General features: G+C 36.4%; 1 protein-coding gene across 28 annotated transcripts in view; it reads right to left on the bottom strand.

Moving 5' to 3' along the window:
* The window catches only part of NRXN1 (neurexin 1), a 1,068,016-nt gene that overhangs the window by 45,002 nt on the left and 997,389 nt on the right, over positions 1-25,625 (bottom strand). The window contains exon 1 of one of the 28 annotated variants that reach the window (XM_036925925.2): positions 8,898-9,102. The exons of 26 other annotated variants lie outside the window; for them this stretch is intronic. In XM_036925925.2, coding sequence (XP_036781820.1) covers positions 8,898-8,930 — 33 coding nt within the window. In that variant the 5' untranslated portion in view covers positions 8,931-9,102. Of the gene's footprint in view, positions 1-8,897; positions 9,103-25,625 lie in introns of those variants that run through there. One more of the 28 variants, XM_036925924.2, reaches the window with a different exon arrangement.

Genomic DNA, 25,625 nt, shown 5'->3' with positions numbered 1-25,625 from the left:
CTCAGTCCATTTTATAAATAAGACCAATGACAGATATTTCAAACGTAGAATCTGAGTCACCCAGTGAGATGTGAAATAGGTTTTGGTTTCTGAATTCTAGAAAGGGGTTTAAGAGAAAAGCAGCATTATAAAAGTAAGACAATCCATCAAACCAGCTCTGCTCTAGGTCTGGCCACGCAACTGTGTCTTTAGGATTTAGCTCTCTTGAGTCCGCAGACACTTTCCTCCTATTAAACACCAAACCTTAAGACACAGAACAGAAAGTCCCTCCTAGAGGATGTTTCTGTTCTTGAACATCTTTCATCAAACAATACAAGGTAAAATACATAAAGACAGTTTCTCAGTCACTTTAATTAAAATGGGCAAAGAATGATGAGTTATCTGATGACATCCTTTTCCAACCCACATATACTTTTCCTACATTTAATTCCACCAGTTACAGGAAATTTTAAATGCAAAGAGGAATTACTCCCAATAAAAGAATAAAATATATAATAGGCAATTAGCCAAGAAAGACACTAAGGGTGATAATCAGTCGTATGTTCCAGAGCTGCTGAAGCAGAATCCAGGCCTCTATTCACGTGGCCATAGTGAAACCAGAAGCGTGTGGTCATCACACCCCAGAAGACCTTGCCTCTCTTGGCTTTCCCAGAGCATCCACCAGATTCGGTTGTTTTTTAGATGCTGACACCAGATAGAAAAAAATAAATTAAAAAAAAATGCCATCACTGAATCTACCCTATATTAAGTCTTGAAATTATAAGTGACAAAGTTCTAATTTCATTTCCTTTTATCTAATCTAAAAATATTTCCCTGCTAAACATTTCAAATTACTTAGACACTTGCAAGCTATATTTGTACTATATATAAATTTGTGAACCTCTATAAAAATAATTTGTCCTACACATTTAACCTCTTATTCCCAACACAGATCCACTTTCTTTTTTCACAAATGAAAGTGAAAAGAAAAATGTTTTCAAAGTCTTGACCTCTGAGGATTTCGTTTGGCATTTATCAAATTTAGTTTTTCATCAATCTTTACAGGTGATAATTTTTCTCAGACTGTGTTGTTGATTGCTTATGTCACCACTTTCCTTCCCATTTCCATTAGAAGCTACAGTACACCTTATTTCTTAGAGAAGAATCTGACACTGATTTGGGAATGAAGGACATTTAGCACAGAGTATGCATCATTTTATAAAACATTTATTGATATAAAACCTAATAATATACATGGTAGGTACCACATTCAAGTGGGTAATTATTTAGTAGATTCAACCCTTGATTTTACACCATAGGGTTCTTATTAGGAATACCAGACAGAGAATCAGATTCCTGACACATGTAATACATATTTCCACTAACAATGAATAATTTAGCTCTCTTCACATCCATTTTATGAAAAATAGATATGAAATAATTTCATGGTCTTGCCATAAAGGTGCAGGTTTTAGAATACAAGGAGAAGAACATGGAGTGTGGGGCCCCTTCCTTTTGTTTTTCAAAGAATTTTGCTTGTTTTTGTGATGCACACACTGAAATTTTTTCCTCATTTGCCAAGATGATGTTGAAATGAAGAGATGTTGTTTCTTCTGCAGCATTTCCCTATTTTGGGTTTCTAGCATTCCAAATCACTAGTTCTCTGAAATCTACCAGCCTGGTCCACAGAATGCTAATGAGTCCCTATATTCTTCATTAAAGAAATGGAAAAGGAGCTTTCCCTCTAATGAATGGCAGCCGTGACTGGAATTGTTCTCACACTAGTTTCAAAATGAAAATTCCCTAAGAAAATTCCAGATGCAAATTCATCTCAAATTCAGGGGAAATGTTTCAACAAAATGAAAAGCAGTGTATGTTTTAAGACTGCTTTGCTTTAAAAACTTGTAAGGGAAATTTACATTCATTCACACTTTAAAATCCTGCAGTATTAGAGCTGTGAATCCTTCACTTTAAACATGGAGATGTCAAATACCAGAAAAGTATGTAGTCGGTCTTTACCATACCAGTAGCAGTAAAACTTTCTGTGGTACAATGTCTTTAAATAAATCAGTTAAAAGACAATGTTGTAAAATTAGATATACTCCAAAAAATAAACTGTTCACAAAGGGGCATGTTGAATTTGAGGTGAATTGGAGGCAGATATAAGGGTAAGGCTAAAGTTGGGGAGTACCTGCTTGGCTGAGGATGACACATTTCCCAAGGAAAGAGAAAGAGGTGAAGAGATTTTGAGAACAACTTCAAAATGAAACCATTAATAAGAATGGGAAGAAAAAACATGTACAAATTAAAGGACGGTTTTTTTTTTTCATTACTGATTGAATGTTGCTGAGTGGAAATTCTGGCTAGCCCACTGAGGAGGATTCTCTTAGGTACTGGTGGGTATAAAACCAAGTGATGTTGAGATTTTCCAAATGTAGTCTGATGATACTCAGTGGCATCTATGACGTCAAAAATTCTAAAAACAAATGATTTCTCAAAGGATATACTGAGTGTTAATTTGTTAGCACTGACAAATGTTCAGTGCTTAAATAAAATGTTAACATTAATGGAAACTGGATGATGAGAGAACTCTCTATAGTATGCTTGCAACATTTCTCTTGATAAATTATTCCAAATTAAAACTTCTATTTAAAAATTTTAAAAAGATGCATACGTATCTAATTAAATCCTGTATATTACATATAAGTTGGCAAAACTAGTATTTATAAAATAATTCTCTTCAAAGAAAGATAATGGAAAAAATACAACCACAACCATAAAAAAGCGAACTATAAATCTCCCCCTTTTGTAATATTTACAGGCATAAAATATGCATTATCCTCATTTGCATGACATATCTTTGGAAATGTCCTTACACTGTAGACACTTTCAAACAAACCAAGCATATATTTTTCTACTTCATCTCATCATTTTAAACCATCTTCTCTCTTCCTAAAGTACTACAAAGAATTGATGCATCATTTAGGGAATTGCTAGAGAGAGAAAGAGGCTGAAGTCAGTATTTATTTTGTTATTGTGTCAGTAGCCATCTGTATAAAATGACATTAGCTATTGCATTTGAAATCTCAATGGCTATGTGAAAAACCAGAAAGGCAGGAATCTAGGAAATCCTTGTTACATAGATGACTTTAAACAGTGACTTAAGCTTACTATCTCTAGCCTGAAATTTTGAAATATAATCAAGAACTATTCAGTTTAATATTTTATACCTAGGAATCACTTCACTCAATTTTGATGAATGGTTCATGAAGTTTCCCATAATCATTCATTGTATTTTAAATTTCTTACTGAAGAAATAATAGTATCGATAACCATTTCAGTAACATGAGTAGAGTGTTTACATAATTATCACTTACTCAAGATTGTTTCACTCAAGGCCAGATCTTAACTTCCTGCCTAGACCCGCCCACATTGTATTTTCTTTTTGGTGGAACCCTTAAAAAAGAAATCAAAAAAGCAGAACCAAAGATAGAAAGTAGAATCAGGCATACCAAAAATTATTGCTGGGGCAATTTACAAGGGCATTCAGTTATATCTTAGTGGCTTGAGATAGTTATACTTACCTCAGAGTGTCTAATTTACTATTGGAGAAATGATTCAATATTTCAAATCATCCCATTAGTAAAAGGACACCAATTCTTATTTTTTAAAGGAAAACATTTCACAATGAAAGCTAATTTCAATAAAGAGAATGAATACAAACTAAGTATGTGGGTGATTTTTAAGGAAAAATGTTGTACACATTTTGCTTTATTCATAAAGTATGAACCAGCTTTTAAGAAATCAATATGCTGCCCTGAGAACGTGTAGAACAGGAAGTACCCACTTTGATTTTGAAACAAGCTGCTTGGGACCTTGCTTCATTATCAAAAACCCTCAGTGCCCTAAAGCACCAATTTGGAGGCTGGTACTGGTATTATGGGATGTGTAGCCCACCTGATTTGACATGATTTTGTGTTGCCTTTTAAAGTGTGACTGGATAACTAGGGTTGCTCAAGTGACCATAGGAAACATATAGCAGAATAACATCAGTGTATCTTGAACTTTCCTTTCTCCAAACTACCATGAAGTGTATAGCAAATGTTCAGCAAATATATGTTCATTAATTGATACTACACGTTAAGTAGTTCAGCCTTCAAATACTCCTCTAGTTTTATGTGTATTTGTCCTGAATCTTCAACTGGATTTTTAAGGCAGCAAGTATGTTATTTCCCTTTGAGTCATCCATGACATCTAGCAGGGTTCTGGTATAGATCATTCAATCAGTAGATATTTCAACAGATCTTAACTATCAAATGCACAAAAAAACCACCGAAATAGGTGCTTAGTATATATAACTGCATATATATTATAACTGTCAACATTCTGGAAAGAGATGACACACTGTTTGAAGTCTAAGAAAACTGTTGGCAGACCCAAGTATCTGTTGCCCCAGAAATTTCTAGTTATATTATATGTATCCTTTAAATCTATTATTTAGCAACTAAATATCTAGTAGTGTTGTACAAAGACACACATATTCATATACACACTACATTCAACTCCGAAAATATCATAGTCCTACTACAAACCTAATGGATAGGTGGTCCACCCAAATTTAGCTGTGGGATTTGAGAGAAGAAGTACATCCACGGTATGAAGTTGAAACTGATTTTGAAGCCCATGGGAGGGTAAGTAGTCTAGAAAGCACATCTAGTTTTATAAGGTAATCCAATATATAGATAGTTCACCCATGGGTAATTGAAAATCGAATGTCTGAGGCAACTACGCAACCTATACAACTCCAAAACAAGGAACTTTAAAAAAAAAAATCAAAATTCTATGCAACATTTTTGATCTGATAATAAAATCATGTCTTTAACTCATAAAGGTGATCTTAGTTTTATATCTATAATACATGCTTTATTATATATACCGAGTACATATATATGTAATCTACATTTTTGTATACATTATAAATATATTTTTCATTTGGTCTGTTTTCTTTTGGTCTCCAAAAATAATATTCAAGTCTTTCTCACCATTGTATGTAGTTTTTGTCTTTTAAACTAAGCAATACTTAATGGAAACTTTATAACAAAAGGTTAATTACATGATAGTTGTGGGAAAATAGAATAGTATTTGAGCCATTTAGTAATCAAGAAAATAATTAAATTGTGGCTTAATATGTGGTATCAAAATATATATATATACCACAACAATTAAAACAAAAATGTAAAATAGAGTTCTGGAAAACAGTGCTGAGATAGTTACTAATGCTTAATCAAGTGAATACAAATGAAGGTGAAAATTTGAGGGGCAAATGGAAAGGTGTAATCACACATAATTTGTGACACAAAAATAGAAAACTATCTCATGCACTTGTGCCTTTTCATGGTTATTATTCAGTTTGGACTCATACTGCCTTGATTTGCTCCAGGACACTAGAGATATCCATGGGTTTATAATTGTGACTCTCCCCAGTACTGTGTATACTGAAATTTGCCTATCTATTTGATAATGTTATGCTTGGCTCCATTCTCTGTGCCTGAGTGATGAGAGAAAGCAGCCTTCAGGAGACTGAAGTATCGACTGTCAAGTAAACATAAATAAGAGCAGAAAGTAAAATCAGTCTTTCTGGGTCAATATAACTTGAGTAGAAATCAAAGAATTCAAAGCCTAAATATACCCCAAAATGTATAAAAAAGAACTTAGTGTCTTTATATTCTGCTGAATTTATACATAGCTTATTGCTGATGTTTAGTAGTATCAGTTTGGAGTGCATGGTATTTGAGTTCATAAATGACAGGTAAAGCAGCAGAGGAATAAAGACTGGGAGTAGAGGAAATGGGAAATGAAAGAGAAGACTGAATGTTAAAAGCTAGCACTTGGGCTGAGTATAATTAAACATCCACTAACACTGTTCACCTATGAATTTTACTAGTGCTCATAACACTGGAATTAATAGCACTAATTTTGACAGGGTAAAACTCTTGTTTCAAATGAGTTATTTTCCAAATGAGGAGAGTATAAGCTTAGTTCTTGAAAAATTTCAACTTGGTGTATACAAAGGTTTAAAGTCCTTGGCTATGTGCTTTTTTCACTTGAAAGCTACAATGTATAAGCTAAGAGGGCTTTTTCCATCAATGAGCATTCTGCCTACTCCATCCATCATACAGTTAATTGATTGCACTTGTAATTTATAAATGCACCCAGATGCTGTGGGATGAACACATTTTATAAATTAGAAAAGCATATGGAAGGTACAGAGATAGTAAAATCTCATGATAACTACCCAAAACATCCTTAATGTGCAATGCTATATCACTCATTACTATGCAAATATGTAAGCATTTCCCTGGTTAATGTCTTGGTGAGAAATTTGCTTGGTAGTTGAGCCCAAATGCTATTTTGACCAGACATTTAATACCACTTCAGAGCCCTTCTAGTTTCATTGCACTTGTCCATAAGGAGAATGTGGCCCTTAAGCAACCTTGATTGTGCAAAATCAATGAAAATATTTATTCTTTATCACTGGGTCATCTTGCTTAATGCACACTGGTCAACCTTCCAAAATATACATATCTGTCCAAAGTTAAGTCTGCAGGCTCTATTTCTTTCTAAAAATGTTAGAGGGCATTTGTCAAGTGAGCATTTTGCTGTTTAGTGGACTCTTTCATTAAGAAGTTTCTAAGAATAGGGCATGGAGGAAAAGGACTACAGAAAGTATAAGAAAATGGCTTAATTCTTCAATTATGGGGAAATTAGTATCAATGACCTGACTAAATTATCTTGAATGACTCAAGATATGAAAGGTAAATGTTTTCATTGTCTTACCTTAGGTTTTAATTCTTTGCCAAGCCAAAGTTCAAAAGGTAAGTCAAAGGAGGTATGTAACATGGCAAAAATTCCTTTGGAGATTGGAAATTCTTTCCATACACAAGATCCACCAACCAAATGATTAAATGAACTGTGGGTGACCCATGGACCAAAAGATATATATTTAAATTTTTAAAATTTGCCTTATTGGTACGTTTTGGCAGCATGATTTTGGTCAAACTCAACATACTTAGGACTGGAAATTATGACTGGGTTCACCTTAGAATTTTGGAAGAATCATGAAAATCATAGAATTCAGAAGTAAACTGATTTTCTTTATAGTCTTACACCCTTTCTGGGCAAAGGCTGTGCCCAGTTTTCTGTGTGCATGGGTGACAGAAGGCTACATGTAGGATGCTGAGAGAGTAATGTCATTTCAGAATTTGAACTGAGCATTAGTCAAGTCCCCAGATTTCATGATAAAATCAACAAATACTCAAAACATTCAAACTTTTTCTAGAAATGTACATCTACTTATAAGCCAGAAGTAAAATAAGAGTAGATTAGTCATCATGGACTCTTAATATTTTCAGAATCGAAAGCTTACTTCAGGAAAAGGTCAATAAACCCCATAGATGCTTGAATCATCTAAGGTCTGGTAAATAAGTTTAGTAGATACTGCCATATTTATATTTAGACACTACCAACTCAAATAATAGCTTAATTCAAAATTTGCTCCTATTTTTCCTGAGCGTTGCAAAGAGAAAGAGGTTATAATTGACAACAAGCAGCATATCATTTCTTATCAAGTAAGGCAACTTCTAAGGATTTCTTCCCTAGTCTATGAAGCAGGGGCTACCTAACTTAATGCAAAATAGTTCACAACCAACAGGACATTCTGTCTCATAATCAAAGGAAGATGCAATCAGAAGTTCCCTCGAAAAGAGAGGCCAGGCTTCTTTCACTAATAAGCAGTCTCTGCTCCTCCCCTCTCCCCTTTTCAGATTTGCAATGCCTTCTGTCCTCCATCTGCTCCACCCCCACCTATTGTCTCCACTCACTGTCAGGCATGCCAATCCCATCTGGCCATAGTCTTGCTTATGCTGGCTCTAATTCCCATGGGCCTAGGAAATATTTGAATGCCAAGGCTTTTTCCTTCTTCATGATAATAAGAACTAGCTAAAAGAGTATCAAACAGTTCTCTAAAGGATTCACAGACACATGAATACGCACATGATCTCTTGCATATACAAAAAGCAGTTTTAGAATCCTCCCCGAGGCTGAAATAATATTTTTAAATCTTTCACCTCAGGTGCATTTTTAAAAATTGTAATAACACTCTATTTGAAATAATCAAAATTTATATTTCAAAAATATAAATACCTTCATTAATTCCAGACATGCACTTTTTTTCCAGAAAGCAGAATTATACTTAGTGTAAATAAATGTTACTTAAACCTTACCATGATGAAATGTTTCCATTAGTTAATCAGATTTAATCATTGATCACTAATACATTTTCTGTTGTACCAAACATACATTTATTTAATTAAGACATTCCACCTTTACGAATTCTCAACAAAACATTCTGCCGCAAAAGCATGCATGGTCAGAATCTAAGCATATTTAGGTAAAATTATCACCAAGTCATTAACAATAATAAAGCAGTCTGGCAAGTATTGAAAGCAGCTTTTATTCATGCTTGTACTTGAACCAACTTAATACATATATGCATACACACACACACACACACACAGACACACACACACACACACACACACCACAGTTTCTGGTTGTTTTGCCACAAGCATGCTAAAAAAGTCTGAAGCTCAGAAAAAGCAGCAAACAAAATTAGAAGCAACCATGCTCAGGGTTTAAGGACATTTAGAAATTTAAACAATCTTTCTACATTTCATATAGAGCGTGCATAAATTTGACATGCAATCTCCAAGAAGAAATATTTTCATATAATCTTAAAATTAGTTTATCCCAGTTTACTCTTATTTTCATTATTATTGTTCTTAGGTTTCTTGTATCTTAAACCCTGCATGCTGCAGTTCTAAGCTGTGCTAAGCACCGGCTGTGATAGAAGAAGCTACCTGCGAGTTTTCACAGTGCCATCTCATATCCATGTCTGTCTGGCTACCCTGCGTGCTTAGAGCTTTTTTCTTAATTCTTAATGGAAATCCTAGGAAATTTAGTCCATCCTCTGAAATCAATACTGGTGACAGGAGAGCTCCCTGACTCAGTGGGAGATCAAGATGATAAATTGCCTGCGCATCAGCCTGGCCTATCAGTGCCCTGCACACAGATGGGCGAGAAAAGACACAGAAAAGGCTCTATCAGTCACGTGTCACCGAAGAGCCAATGGCTGACCTGCTACTGCAGGAATGGATGCTGCAGTTCCGCCTGCAGTTGACGAGGCTGTTGGTACACAGCCCAGCCCGTGCCCGGATCAAAAGTCTAGGCAGTCGCTGCTGCTGAATTTGCTCCCCAGCTGTGACTGCATAGGGGAAGGGCCATCCCTTTAAACCCCTGACCCAAATAAAGGCTCACTTTTCATGCACAGGAAATTTTCTCAATATTCCTTTTTAATCCAATGTGATTGCTGAGGAGCAGGGAGACTTTTAACATCCCAAACCTTAAACTCTTTTGTGTGTTCCTTCAGAGGATCATCATGTTTTCACCTAATATGAAATTAGAAGCCTTAAACTGTGAAATTAGCATACAACCCTAACAGAATTGCCTCAAAGCTTTGTAACTGCAATTATAATTTCATTTTCAAGTTAGTGAATGACATGGGGGGGGGGCACATTTATAATGAGTATTTTGATGGGATGATTTTGTTAACGTAATTATGCAACATTAAAAAGTACATTTTTGTGCTCTTTTACCAATTACAACTGTTCCTCTTTAAAGACAATGTAAGTCCCAAAAGCTATTTTATTGAACATTAAAAATAAAAACAAGCACCAAAAGCTGTATGTCCTGTTTCCCAAAGCCTGAAGAACAAATGTGCTATCTAGTGATGGAAATATGAACTTATTTTTTGCCTTTCCTCTGAAACATAAAACAATTCTTTGATAAGCAGAGGCTCTGCATCTGGAATGCCATATGGAAATAGATCTCCCAATACATCTGCTTCCATTGATCATTCTGCAATAACAGGCATGTTAACACAGTTCTTCAAGGTAACTGAGATGACTGTGATAAGGGAAGCTTATAAGTGATGACACTGTGGTGTGTTTTAAATGATAATATCATGAAGATGTAAAAAAAAATTCAAAGGCAGCTTTTAGAGATACTACACCACATATTCATACACACTAATATAGAGAGGAAGTTTCTGTAAAGTCCTAAAATTCAGTTCATAGTGGTTAAATCTGAGGAGGGGAGTGGTGTTCAAAGGTGGGACTGAAGCATAGTTTTACCAGGTAACTTTTTGTACCTTTTTTTAAATCAGATCTCTATTGTTCCTAATTTAAAATCAATTAAAATGATGGCATCTGTTTTCATTTAGGTTTAGAAGAACATGAATGGTGGATGTTTTGAACAAAAGTTCTGTGGGGAAAGGTGGGGAGACAGGAAAGGGTGGCCTGCTTTTTTACATGCAAATAGGGTAGGCTAAGTAAGAAGCAAGTTGCCAGACACAGGTTCTGGAAGTCTTGGTTGAAGACCTCTGTAAACGACATTAACTCTTAGTTCTTTCATCTCTGAGTGCAGATAACAGCACACACTTACTGTGTTAAGAGCTTTACAATTTATAGTGACAATTCACCTAAATTGTCTCAGATTCTTAAAGGTAGGAACATGAAGGGCTGAGAAGTAGATGATTTGGCTAATTACCAAACTTGGGCGAATTAACCCCTCCAAGCCTTCATTTCCTCAGCAGGATGCAGTTGGCAGGAAGTGGCAGAGCTGAACTTGAGTGTTAATTTAGGATATCATTTATTGCTGCTTTAAAGGCAAGATAATGTGCATGTTTTTACCAATAATGAAACGGTGTAGAGCTAAAGACAAAATCCATTATCTCGTGTTTCTTTACCCCACACAGCCTTCTTTTATCCAAAAATCAGAACTTGGCTTAGAGATTCTATTGTTGACTCTTTTGTTGTTGTTCAGATTCTTATAACTTTAAGGGATCGAGACTTTTAAAAGAGAATTGAGCTGGCCAAATAAAGTCAAAGGCTTATAACGTGCAACATTAAAGGATTTTTTTGGTTTCTTTGCTTTATACAAAATTAGCATAAATCAGTGGCTTATGGGGTGATTTTGCCCCCAAGGGCACAACTGGCAATGTTTAGGAAAAGGTCATAATTGTCTAATTGTCACAACTGGGGAGGGGCTACTAGTATTTAATGGGTAGAGGCCAAGGATGCTGCAAAGCCTCCTCCAATGAGAGGATGGAGCCCACAGCCAAGACTTACCTGGCCCTACGCGTCAATAGCACTGAGACTGAGAAACCATGCTCTAAATGGTAGCCTTTTCTGCCTTATTTATAAAGAGGCTAAAAATAGAATATTCTGTACTGGGAAGTATATATTGTAAAGTGACAAGGAAGTAAGTTTAGATGAAGGAGAGGACCACCAACTGGGCCCTGGGTCACTCCAAAGTTAAGAAGGTCTGGAGAAGAGGGAGAAACAACAGATGAGGACGAGGAGGCAGGAGGAAACCTTAAAGCGGGGTGACCTGGGAGCCTGTGTGTTAGAAAGGACACAGGGTCAGCTTGCTCCAATGCTGTTGACAGGTCAAGGGATCAGTTCTCCACAGGTTTTTAAAATGTAAAGCAAAGGGCCTGAGAAATTAATCTGAATGAAATTAGCAATATAAAAAGACTTCAAGTCCTTATTCCTCCTCCTATTTGGATTTCTAAAGAGGTGGCCTGAAAAGGTAGTATTACAGGGAAGACAGGTGGGCTATTTGAGAGACTATGTGATAGAGAGGGTCTCCTGTCAGCCTCAAACTGTACTTCTCAGGCTACTTATAGTCTTAGGCTGCCTTGAGACCACAAAGGTGGAATTGTGAACAAGCAGGTGAACAAGGCCTATTCTGGACCATCCCCCATCGGCTGGCAGTGGTGGCCGAGTGATATCGTGTCCTGCTAGACACGAGGTGCGCAGTTCTTGTCTGCAGGCCCCCTCCCAATCTTTCTTTCCACAGATCAGGTTTCTGGGAACAGAGTTCTCAGAACCAGCGTCAGGCACTTTCCCTCTGTCACTGCTGTCACACCAATTTCCCTACTTTGCCAAGCCTGTGGTGTTCAGGGTCAGTGCAGCAGGCTCAGTGGGACACAGCCACCTGGAGCACTAGGACAGTGGAGCAGCCTCAAGCCAAACTAATGCTCGTTTTGGCAGGGAAATATTGCAGGAAAGGGGGACAGAGAGAGAGAAAAGCCACAGATCCATACATAGCATCACATACTCTTTGGTGTGGGAGAACATTGCATGTCTTAATTCCCTTAAAACTAGATAGTTTTTTACAATTCCAAGAGTTTTACAGCTCACATAATCCAGCTCACATAATCCAAATCACTCATTTGACAGATGCAGGATTTTGATGCAGAGAGGTTAATTTGGCTTAAATTAAGTGACAGTGAGAGTCTTTCTCAGTCCAGTCTATGGGCGAACATGACTTTGGCAAGTCTCAAGATATTTTCAGAAATCACCATCACTATCAACCAGAGTTAAGACTCAGAGGAAGGGGAAAAGTTGAGAAGTAAATATAGCAAAGGCTCCAAAGCCGCCTCCTTCTCCCACTGATGCTGGATTCAGGCAATGAAAGCTTTTGCTATCCCGGAAGGAGACTGTGGTCCTCCAGTGAGCATTTATAGGATTTGAAATGCAAAAGGAGAAGCTTTGAGTCTCCTCCTTTGGAAGAATATGAGTGACTGCTGAAGATTTTTTTAATGCAAATTCTCTTGTCTGTATTTGCACCAGAGTCACCATGAATGGGAAGCCAGCTGCATGTGTAACTTTTAAAAGATGTGTTAGGAAGTCAGCTCTAGCTGTGAGAGGACACAGAATAAGGAATATATTCTGGACCATTTTCATTTTTTGAGGGAAAATAGAAATAGTGGAAAGTCACAGTAGATTATCTTAGTTTTTAATTTTTGTTATTTTTGTTCTATCTCACACAGTGGCAGCCATAGCTTGAGGCCATGGAGTACTACTAAACCCCTGCTAACTACTAATTTAACATTTGCAAGAACACTTTGGAAGTGGAAAGTGAATTAAAGTCTAACAGTAAAATTTCACATATTCTAAATCTTACGGGTTTTTTTCCCTGCTACTCTACTCATTTGGGTTTTGTTCACACTGATTATCTTTCTAGGTATATTTGCTTTTTAAAAAGTAGAAACACAAACTAAAAATCCACTGTCTCATATAATCTTTTCAATAACAATGTACCATAAAATTCATTATATTAATGCTAGAAAAAAAAGAAATTGAAACCCAGAGGGATTAAATAACATCTATATTGATGAAGCAAACAACTGAAAGTCTCCTGACTATGTATCAGATGTTCCTTCTCAATCAAAACTACCCCTCGTGCTGTAGAATAGTTGTTCTCAAAGTTTAATATGCATAAAAACCAAAAAGGAACAAGTTAAATATCCAGATTTCTAGGCTTTTTCCTGGAAACTGGTTCTGTCTCTGACTTACACAGATACAAAAGTCTAAGTTGTTAATAAGCACCCTATCTTCATAATTGAAGAAACATAGGAATATCTTGGAGTTTGAAATTCATAATTTTTTTCAGGAAAAGCCATGTCGACAGGATTTCTAAAGAATGAAAATGGGAAGGTTCCTTTTTTTTTTAAGGAATAAAATTAAAAAGTGTTAGGAATAATGTTTACAATGAGAGAAATTGTAACAGAGCAGCACCACAGCAGAAAAGAAAAAGAGGAGTTTTCAAGCCATCCATTAAGAGTTTTCCAAATTAGATTTCACAATGTAAATAATATTTTAATTTAAAATACTTTTTAAACCAGAAAGATTAATGTGCATAGAACAAACGTGCAAATAGAAGCATTTAGAAGAATAATACAACACTTTTATAGCTACAGGTTAATATAGCACTTGGCTGCATTGTCCCTACCTCACTGACATCATTAGAAACCACAAGTGTGCAGATACTCTGGCAGGATTCCTTCACACAGCCTACGAATCATTGGGATTGAGAGGAGTTTTCTGAAATGTTGGCCCTCTAGACCTCTAGAGATTGACAAGCTTTCCTTTATGAGATCAGAACCCGCTGAAATCACATCAAAGTTTCCCCAGTTGTTTAAGACAATAAATACAGCCAGATAGAAGTCGCCAGTCCGATGCATGTTCACCAACGACTCATGAAGACGGGGAGTACGCCCTATGGAAACCCTCTGGTCATTGCTTTCCTCCCACGGGCTTCTAGACTGGCTAGTAGGATCATAGGGTAACAACGCTTTCCTTCCAGACTGATCTGAAGTTTCTTACCACCAGTCCTTCACTCATTTAAAACATTTTCTTGGCTTTTTGGCATATGTTTATTTTGACAGAAGGATGACTAACTGTTTACTTTGATCCAAACCCAAGACTTGAGGGACAAGCTTAACAAGGAACCAATTCTTTCAGGATATTGTGAGTAGGACAATGCTTTTTATCAAACAGGCATTAGTGACCAAATACTTTTGGTGGCTGATTGATGAAAAACATTAAGTAAAAAAGCCATGGTCAAGTCTGTTTGAAGGCGGGGAGGGAGAGAGGAAAGAAAGAAAAGATCGAAAGGAAAACCTTTTAGGTGACTTAGGTACATGAACAGACTCTGTGAGAAACTTCTACTTTTTGGTGAATACAGCTTGTTAGACATTATCAAATATGAGTCTTCTTCCTCCCTGCCTCCCTCACCCCTGTATAATGGATCACATGATGATATTTTAAGCAACTGGAATGATTTAGAAAAGATACCTACACAGAAGGTCACACATGACTCTACAGTCCTTTGTGCACACACACAAGCACATGTGCATACAGGAGTGAATGTCTGCCATTAACAAAATTGTGAAAACTAAGCTAGAAACAAAATTCATTTGGGGCTGAATATAACGTTACAAGAAAATCAGTGAGCAGAAGTTCTCAGTTCATCACTCATGGAAGTATAATGTTCAAGAGAAAACGCCAGCAGGCACACACACTTGTTCCAGGTAGACTCACTATTTGATAGCGATGATTTCCTAAATTTAAAGTGTTTGTTAAAAATGCAGATTTCCTGAACCCACTCTGATCTACTTAGTTATAATTGCTAGGGATGAGGGTGGAAAACTTCATGCTTAATATGTACTCTGGGTGACTCTGAAGCAGGTTGTCTGGACCTTGTTTTGGGAAACGCGATCTGGGCATGTCCTCCCCTGCCTCCACCCACTCACTTGCTGTGACACCAGCCGTGGACAAGCTGCACTGTCCAATTCAGCTCGGTTGAATTTTGGGGGAGCACAATGCCTTTCACTTTGCGGGATGGAAGTTGGAAAATTTAGGAAGAAATAAGGAATTGTGGGATGGATAGATTCTGAAAAGATTTCCTGGAACAGACTGTCTTCAACTTAGGTCTTGAAAGAGGTAGAGTTAATTATTTTAGCAAAGGCATGGAGGTATTAGGTACTTTAAAAAAAATTCAATTTATTACATAAATGTCAAGCTCCTTTACCTTTTCAACTGGAGGACCTAGAAATGCATCTAGTACATATGAAATGGTCAATAAACATTTTTTGAGATAATAAATAATATGACCGAAACAAAGTAATTGTATAAAAAAAGTTAAATCAATCCCCCCACCTTCACAAAGCTTTTTGTTGCTCTTAATGCTGTGTTGTTTTGATTTTATTTTCACATTCTCTTCCCTTTCTTATCTGTAAACACACATAATATTAAATGTCTGTAATAACAAAGACACAGTTTTATTCTGTTTCATTAATTAATATGATGTTATATACCTTTTCCATCTTGACTTGATATCATTATCATTCTAATAACACTAGAATAATCAAACTGGCATATTCCACGTAACTATTTTGTATTTTCTTTTTTTTTTTGGATAATGGATCCCTCTCTATTTTGTATTTTTGCTATTGTAAATAACATTTTGTTTCCTTTGAATTTTTTTCATAATATCCCATAAGTGAGATTACTGGTCTAAAGACACGTTTTTATAGATCTTGAAACAATCTGCCAAAGTAGTTTTCAGAAGACTTGTTCTAACTTTCACATTGTGTCCAGCATGCTACCTTCTGTCACATCTTCACTGGGGTGAACATGTTGTCTTTTCTATCTGGAGATGCCCTTTTCCCATTAAAAAAAAAATCTGGTAAACTCCTACACATTGTTTTGTACCAGGCTCAAGTGCTACTCTTTCTCGCAGGCTTCCCAAAGCCCCTCAACAGAGCTAGTCATTATTTCCATTGTATTCCCACAGTATTTTGTAATAATACCATTTTTTGCACTTATTAGTTTTGGGTTTGTTGAAGTTTGAATACTTCCTTTTCTTCTTCCTAGAATTAGTGACTCCAGGGTTACACCTTTGTCCATTTCATCTCTGGGAACTCAGCCTTTAGCAGAGGGCCTGGCATAAATTAGACATTCAATAAATGCTAGTTAAGTAAACTAGGAATGAATGAATGAATGAGTTAATATGACTCACAAGCCCAAGCCTCTTGCTGCATCTCTGGGTAAAAAATGTCTTCTTTCACCAACTCTACTACAGGCCACCTAGTCCTAGAAATATTTATATTTTTTGTATGTCTGTTTTAAAATATTCATATATATTTTTATATATCTATATTTTGTAGGTCTATATTTTTATATTTTTACTGATCTGCTTTTGGCTTGTTAGCACAATTCTGTGACATGCTGTGAATCAACTCTCTAAGACCTTTGGATAATGACTTCTGGGTACATCAAAGTCAGAATATATTTCTTTCTAGTTCAAAAAGAAGCATCTTTTATGAATAAAATGTTGGAACTAGGGAACAGGATTAGAAACCACCTGTGGAGACTATAGTATGTATATGGCCCCACTGAAGAAAGAATACAAATTTAAAAATAGTCACTGATAATGAATTATTTAATGACATATAATCAGTAAGTATTCTTATCTATTACTTTATGAATTTTGACACATTTCAACATGTGCTTACTCATTTTATCATTACCAAAACCCAGTAAGAAATAGACAAAGCAAGTATACCATAATTAAAAATTGAAAGATAAAGAACCTAAAGCACAGAAACATGGCCAGCAAGTGGAAAAACAAGAGCCAGTACCACATATTTTGAGTCATACTCTAAACTACATTCTAATAAAATCATTAGACCCTGCTGAATTGTAACCAAAATGAGAAAATTAGCTTTCAAACAGTATAAACTAGACCAGTGATTAAAAAACAAACAAAAAAACTAACCAAAACTGCTGCAACAGAAACATTTTTTCTAAAAGAATGATTATGATAATTCAATATGAAAAATAATATCAGAGGACTCTTACTGACATAGTGGCAGATGGACAAGGACTGTTTTCCCTCCTACATGGTAGCTTCTGGTGGTTTCTAGAACTTACACCCAGGAAAGCAGCACAGTGGACCATTCACTCAGTCATTCAGTTAATCAACTAATACATATCATGGACTGATACAAAGAACTGTGGGGAATTAAACAAAAAAATGACAGAGTCCTTCTGAAAAAATACACACACACATACACCCCAACACAGTGCATTATAAATGCCACAGAAATTTACAATACGTAGCAAACATTCTGGAAGTTCAAGGACAAAGGATGACTTCTAGGCTCATACCTTATAGTGAGTTCCAGATGGCGACCCAGGGAACAAAGTGAGGGGATATGGATTTTATTTCTTATTTTGTGACTTTTAATTTAGTCTACCTACGCTAGGGTGTACTTGTCTGTGAAATAAAGGGACTGAATCACCTTTTCCAATCAAATAAGTAATGTGTGATCACAGGGGAGAGAGTAACTCAGTGGTAAGAGAATGGACAGTGAAATCAGATATACCTGGCTTCATGACCTAAGCATGGAGCTTATATCAACTAATTAGCTCAACCTCTCTAAGTCCCAGTCTTCACCCATAAAATGAGAATACTGACAATATGTACCTTTTGAAATTTTCCATAAGGCATAAATGAGAATACATAACAGCAGAGAAACTGGCATATATTCAATGGTCAATATATAGTAGCAATCATCATTAACTGTTACATCAAGAAGCTGCTGCTAGGGCTATTGCAATTCTGTGATTCTACATAATTTATTTTTGATATGGCACACTCATGATGGAAGCAATTAATGTTCTATATTTAATGAAGGCCAAAGGCTTTGGCAAGGTAAATATTGTTCTTAGAATTTTTCAGATTATGTATAGATTCATGAGAAGCTTGGGAAAGATGTTACATTTTATTTGCAATGTCCTCTTTGGAAAATGCTACGCTTTACTTCAGTCATTGGTAGGTGAACTCCAGTTTGATTAATCAGAAACAGTGAAGTCATTAGTGTGTGTTGAGTTCAGCCACTTTCATAAATGCTGCCTTAATTGCCTTAGATATTATCAACTTCATTTCTATTCTGACAGGCATGACAAATGGAGTTCACAAGCATGACACATTCCCAGGCACATTCCCAGCAAGCTGGAGACAATCTCATTCTTTCTCTTTCACTTAACAAGACAATGGAATGCAAGGGAGTTAGAGTTATGTTATCATAGACAATCTTGAATCTACTCTGCTTATTAAAAAAAAACTCACTCACTTTGGAAGTTAAATATTATTAATACATTACTTAAAACATACTTCCCATCTGACTGGGACATATCAGTATGTAACAAACCATGATACAGAATCACTGATGGCCATGACCCAATGAAATGCGCTTAATGTGTAGAAAAATAAAAAATTCAGTCACTTGATGAAGAAAATACATTATGTTCTACAGATCATTACCATGAAAGAATAAAAAGATCTAGCATCATAAACTTTGGACAGTTTGAAAAGATATTTACTTAATGATATGTTACTTGAATTTAAATGGAGTGATAAATTGCCTAAAACCCCAGAAGACACAGGGCATGTATGTGTATCATAAGTAACCAAAATAGCAATTCTTAATGTTTTTAGTCTCAGGGACCCCTTTCACTCTTAGAAATTACTGAAGACTCTAGAGATCTTCTGTTTATATACAATATATCTCTGGATATTTACTCTATCAGAAATTAAAAGTGAAAAAAATGTTAACTATTAACTTAGTTTAAAATAAGTCCATCACATATGAACATATATAACATACATTTTTTAAAAAATTGTATTTTAAAAACAAATTTTGGAAGACATAGCATTGTTTTATATTTTTGCAAATTCTTTAACTATCTGGCTTACTAGAAGACATCGGGTATGAATATCTGTTTCAGCACTCATTCTGTTGCAAAATCACATTATTTAGTCTGAAATATTCCACTGCACCTCATGAAAAAAAAAAGGGAAAAGGCAACTAAAAACCTAGTAATATTACAAAAGTAGTTTTAACCTCACTAGAGAAGTCTTGCAGATTCCCCCATTTCCTGCCCCACAGTTCCTTGAACCATATTTTGAGAATATTCTGCTCTAAATATATAACAAGATTTATAGACTACATTCATTATTAATTTTTGGTTTATAGTTTAAATCCATGTGCTGTTCTTGTTTCCCTATTTGAAAGCTTCTTGATGGAGAAGATCAGCCTCCAAATCTTTGGTATCATTTGCAGCATATGGTAGGCCTGCATGGAACCACAGTGGAGTATGTAATCACACGTAATATGTGATGAATTGATCCACTGATTGATTGAAACTTATGATGTCTTATGGTCCTTTTAATGACCTTACAATACGTTCTGTAGCAAAATGTGTCCTGTAGTGGCATTTGCATAGTTTGTCAGATTTTGAGCCCATTTTCTGCTTAAATAGAAGGAGAAACTAATTGTATTTGAATTCACTTCAGAAGAAACAAAGTTGTTTTTTTAGAGCACCTGTGAGTTTTGGAAGAGAAATAGAAGCTAGAATTCTCGGGAATTAGTATTACATTTTTGGCCTGTGAAAACTGCACTGACACATTGGGTAGGCAATATGTCAAAGTCTCATTCATTTCTGCATTTTGTTATAGCTTCACAATTACAAAACACTTGAGAGCTAATAACATGGGAAGAAATGTCAGTTTGAATTAATTAAAAGCTAGAGTTGTATGCCTCTATAAATGTAAAGAAAAATAAAAACAGTAAATATCATTATTACTTTTATTTGTTCTACTTCAAAATCGTATCCTTGGAGAGCCACCCACATAGTAACTCAGAAATGAAACATTTACACATTTGTCCCTGCTGAATCTCTGCAGAGTGGGATTGGTAGCAAAATATATATTAAAGAATGAAACAAGCCTCCTAAATTAAAGGCTTTATTACATAATAAATAATTTCTTTGACTCTTTCACAATGGTTCTATTATCTCCAAATCTGGGGAATCTCACAGAGGAGAGACAGTGCCTGCCATTGCCTTGGTAATCAGATAACTGTTTTGACTATTCTATCATAAAAATAGCATATACCTAAAAAAGGTTCTTTCCTGCTAAAATCTGGTAGATAAACAAAATAGCTGCTAGGCTGAGAAAAAAAAGGGGTCACCCAACTGAGTTGACTTTTCCTTTCTCATGAGTCATAGACAGTAGATAGACTCTCTGTCCTCTGCTTTCAGAGGAGGTCTACATCACTAAACTCACAAAGCACAAGGCCCCAAGGCTTAGTAGCTCAGTAAACAGAGTTCTGTTAGGTATTTCATCCTATACTAATTTTGCTTTTGACCCACTTAGGTAAAAAAGAACCCCAGAGCCTGCCTGTCCTACCTTTGAGTACTTTTAATATATTGGAATTTCACTGTACAAGCGAAATTTGGGAAGCAAGGGATGGGGAAGATTAATGGATGATTAATATCTGAACTGTAAAACAAAATGTTTGAGATTCTAATAATTAGAAAATGTTAGTTGATTCAATTATGTATCATTACGATAGAGTTAACCAACAAACCCAAATAAACTGAATTGCAAATGCTGAAAGTAGAATTATAACAAATTTATGTAAAAAGCAAAACTATCATCAACTGAAAATTATACCCAACAGAAGTCAGGTAGGAATTCCCACTACCTGTTCATATGCATGTACAGTTGGAGATATGAAACACTGCCCAGTGGAATATAGCAACGAGACTGTAGATTATTCAGCTTGAATTTTGAGCAACTGTAATTTTATGCTATTTTAATTTATGATACTAAGATTGTTTAATTTTTATTAAGCTGGCAGGTAGCTTTTAATTGTACTGTGAAAATCCAGCTTCAATGGCTGTGTGTCATTTGCCTATAAAAAGCAAATAAAGGACTTAAATTTCTGGTTCCGGTTGCAATCCATCAAGTGCAACCTTGACTGTCTATGGTCCAAGAATCTATATTTAAAAATCACTACTCTAAGGCCTATTAAATCCATATGAAAATGATCAAACAAGTCATTCAACAGATAAGGGTTGGGTCTATTTGGGTCTACAAAGACTCTGTGGACACAATAGTGAATAAGACAACAAGCGCCTGCTCTAATGGAGTTTGTCTTCTACTTAGAAAAAGCCAGAAAACCAATAGCCAATCAACAAACCACTGTCAATGCCTCCAGCCAGAGACCACTAGCAACACACCTTCAGTTGAACACGTTGGAATTATTAATTGCTGTGGCAAGGAAGAATGCACACCATGGAGAACTGCAAAGTGTCTTAATAAGAGGGTGTTAGAAATGACTTATTAAATTGTTTGGGTTTAGCATTTGGTGACTTGAGAAGGGTTTAATTAAGCAGGGCTTTGTTTTAGATTGGATGCTGTCAAGTATTGGAGGCAATTCAATGACTGCTTAGGCATTTCAGTAAGTCTTACCTAAGGCAAGAGCAGACTAGACTGAAGATAAAGCCATGATTCGTGGATCAGTAGTAATAGTCACTCATTTTAACCAAGAGATGGTTTCACAATTTGTGGGTTTCACAGTGACCTGGATTTTATCAGTTTTTAAATAAAATAATGATACGAATGTGCTTTCCTTCCATTGATCATGGTCTCAGAGTGTCCCTGTGTCATGTTGTTATCCTGTGAGATTCTCTGCAACAGGTAACTAACTACCATTCTATCTGTGAGCTCCAGGCCAGCTTCTAATGACACTGATGCCTTACCATGTATTTTAGACCAGTTCCCAGATATCAGGGACTGTTCTTCTTATCTATCATCCAACCAACCAAATAAATGAGCAACAACAAAAATACCAAAGAGTGACAGAACAAGGTAAAAGGATGTCTCTTTTCATCGGGCGTGTGTGGAAAGGCCCTTGGGCTGGAGCAATCAGAAGAAGCTAACACATGTCTTCCTTGTGAGAAGAGTGTACAGTGTTTATGTTCCAGAGAACAACTATGCCAAAGCCCTAAGACTGGAAAGAGTTTGAAGCATTTAAAGGACAAAAGGAAAGCAGTGAGATCCAAGAACGGCCAGTGAGAAAGAGAAGGCAGGGGAAAGAGCCAAAGGGAGAGGCAGGGGACTGAGACTTTAGGTGTAATGGGAAATCATCGGCGGTCTGAAGAGCAGAAAAAAATGACATAACTTTATGTACATGATTTAAAAGTGTTCCTGTGTGGCCAATGGAAAGTATGTTATAGGTTACAGAGTAGATGAGAGGCTGAGATGGAAGTCTGGAGGTTTTGCAGTCTAGGCAAGAGGTGACAGAGGCTGCCTTAGGGTGGCAGGAATGGAGATGTGCAGAGGGGACTGCATTGGGAGGATGATTTTACTTATTTATTGTGTTCTTAATGTCAATGATAATGTTATTCATCACGTCACTCTGAGTTTTTGATTCACAGAGGGCACTAGAGGTGGAATGAAAGAATCTATGTTGTGGTGAACACCGGCACAAGCAGCAAGTTCAAATTTTCCTCACCATTGATTAGTAGGTAACTCAGGGGTGGCAACAGGCAAAATAACCCAGGTCTAGGCAGAACTTCTCAATCAAGGTAGTATCATCATAAATAAGTACTAAGTAAATGTCTCCTACCTACTTAGTAAATACATGTAAAACAAAGGTTTGGAGAAAAAATTAAAAAATAAACAGTAGGTAATCACTTTATCACAGATTCTGAATTTTGTCCTCAGACACCTCGGATACAGTGTCTAACCTCACTTCCTTAATTCACATGAACAGTACATTTACTTATCTTGAAGAGGCCTTGGATAAATTGGCTCTGATATTTGCTGTCTCATGTCAACCTTTGAAACTCACATGCCCGTCAGATAGCATTATCTCATTTCCTGCATTGTACTCAGAACTATCCTCAGGAACAATATAGCTGCTGGGTAATTAAGAATGGGAACTAAACCAGTACTTCTTCAGAATCTGGGGCTCCTTCCTTTTTGCTCACAAGAGGAGTCCCTCAGGAAGCAGTAATGGAGCACAGTATGGGGGTACTCCCATTAACGTCTATGGAGGCTCATGGCTGGAGCCCAGACTTTCTTTCCAGTGTGCAGATGACTCCAGCAGAGGAGCCGGGCCCCGTTGACCTGCCTCTTACTGTGAGGCACAACAGTTCAAAATATTGTATGCAGGCAGAATCGATGTGGAGTATAAGCAGGAGGTTTCTTTCTTTCTTTCTTCCTTTGTTGATATGCTTGAAGCAGTATGACCAATAAAAAGACAAAAATAGTGTTTAAGAGGCTTAATTTGGGAGTAGCTTCAATCTGTAGATAACATGGCACCTAGAACAACACCAGATTGTCCAAAATTATTTACTGCATTCAACCCACTTAGACTCTTGGTGGTTAGAGTTTATTTAAACTATACTGGTGAGAGTTGAGAAAGACACAAGTACCTCAGAGAACACATGGTCATGACTTACGAGTACCTCAAGCCATGTAAAATCACCAGAGCTAAGGGAACTGCTTCAAGGAAGCAGAGCTGGCCCATCATCTTAAGGCCCAGAGGTAACCTCATAGCCACTAAAATGACTCCCTCAGCCAGTCAGGCTCATTCACTCCCATTCAAAACAACTATCTGATGATAGGGGCAAACCACACAGTGCTTGACTTTGTGTAAGGCAAAAGGTGAGAGCAAATTTCTAGAAGTTAATAAATAGGTTAGCAGTTTTCTTTCACTCTGCTCATAGCAGCATGGAAAAATCACTGAAGTGTAAAAACAGGATTCAGTCACACCAGTACTTCACATCCAGTGCTACAGGAGAATGAAATATCGACATATTTCTGTGTAGTTCTCATAATTTCACCCAGCTCAAAAGAATGAGTGAAATGCTGCCATGTAACAAGAAAACACCTGGGGAAGGGAGAGAAAATGATCGCTCACTCTTCTCCTTTGCACCTTTGGATTTCTTATAGCTAAGGATACACATTTCTTAGAGTGATTGGAGAGGGTGGTAATATCTGTCAAATCTGTAAAGTCAAGACATGAAACTCATTTTTAAGATCTCAGTAGAGGAGAAAATGAGAGAAAGGTAACTTGTAATTTCTGCCCATTAGGTATGCAGGAATAACTAAGTGAAATGAATGCTTAATAAAACCTTCCTTTGACTTTTTAAAAATTCAATTTCTCCATTTAATAACACTGTCATTTGTAATTATAGGAGTGTTGGAATTTTATTTCCCCTTTTCTGCATCCTAAATTTTCTTCTGAGGGAAAATAAAATCTTGAATGTAATCGTATGTAAAAAGGTGGTAAATTAGCCTAGTACTTTTCATATTTTCAACAATCAATGTAGCTGAACGAAAGGAAAGGAAAGAAAACAAACTGTATTTCTATTATGTACGGCACCATGCTGGCTAAAAAATAATAATAATAATAATAATAAGAGCTTGAGCACATGTCCCTTGGGTGCTATGACTCTTATGACAGGGTGATTTCTAGAAATTCATTAATCCTTTCAAAAAGTATTTACTGAGCACACAGTGAGCAATGGTCTGTGCAGGAAGCTGGGAGCACTGTAGGTGTAAGCACAATGTGCAGCTGTAAATAAGATGGAGAATATGCCCTTGAGGACTTCATCATCTAGAAGGGGAGGAGACACACTGTTTTTAATCTTGTACTCAAATTGTTTGTGTAAAAATCAAGAAAAGTAGAGATAAGTAATGGAATTTCAGTGGAGGGTGAGATTACTTCTTACAAGGAAGGATCAGGGAGGAATTTGAGAAGCAGATATAACTGATTTTGCATGAGAAAATGGGAAATCTTGGGACATGTGCAGAAGATAGAAGGATATTTTCCTTGAAGGGGACAGCATGAGCAAAGACGTGAAAAAAGAAAGCATGGTAGACCAAAGCATTGTTCAGTACACCTGAATGGAGGGGAAGAGAGTAGCTGAAAAGATAGATTGGGGATTTATACACTAAATAATGGCCACCTAAAGATGTCCACATCTTAATCCCGGGAACCTGTAACTATGTTACATTATGTGGCAAAACAGACTTTGTAGATATGATGAAATTAAGAATCCTGAGTTGGGGAGATAATCCTGGATTATCTGTGTAGGCTCAGTGTAATCACAAGGGTCATTATGAGTGAAAGAGGGAGTTAGAGGCAAAGGAGATGTAATAAAGGAAGCAAAGGTCAGGGTCATATAAGGAAGGGACTGGTGGCTACAACAGCTCAAGGAAAGCAGGTAGCTTCTAGATACTGTAAAAGGCAAGGTAATAGATCTGCTGTATCTCCAGAAGGAATGGAGCCTTGTCAACCTATTTGAGACTTG

The sequence above is a fragment of the Manis pentadactyla genome, chromosome 2 (assembly GCF_030020395.1).
Source record: "Manis pentadactyla isolate mManPen7 chromosome 2, mManPen7.hap1, whole genome shotgun sequence".
Lineage (NCBI taxonomy): Eukaryota > Metazoa > Chordata > Mammalia > Pholidota > Manidae > Manis > Manis pentadactyla.
Note: the sequence above shows the minus strand (reverse complement) of the source record. Positions and strands in the feature narration are given on the sequence as shown.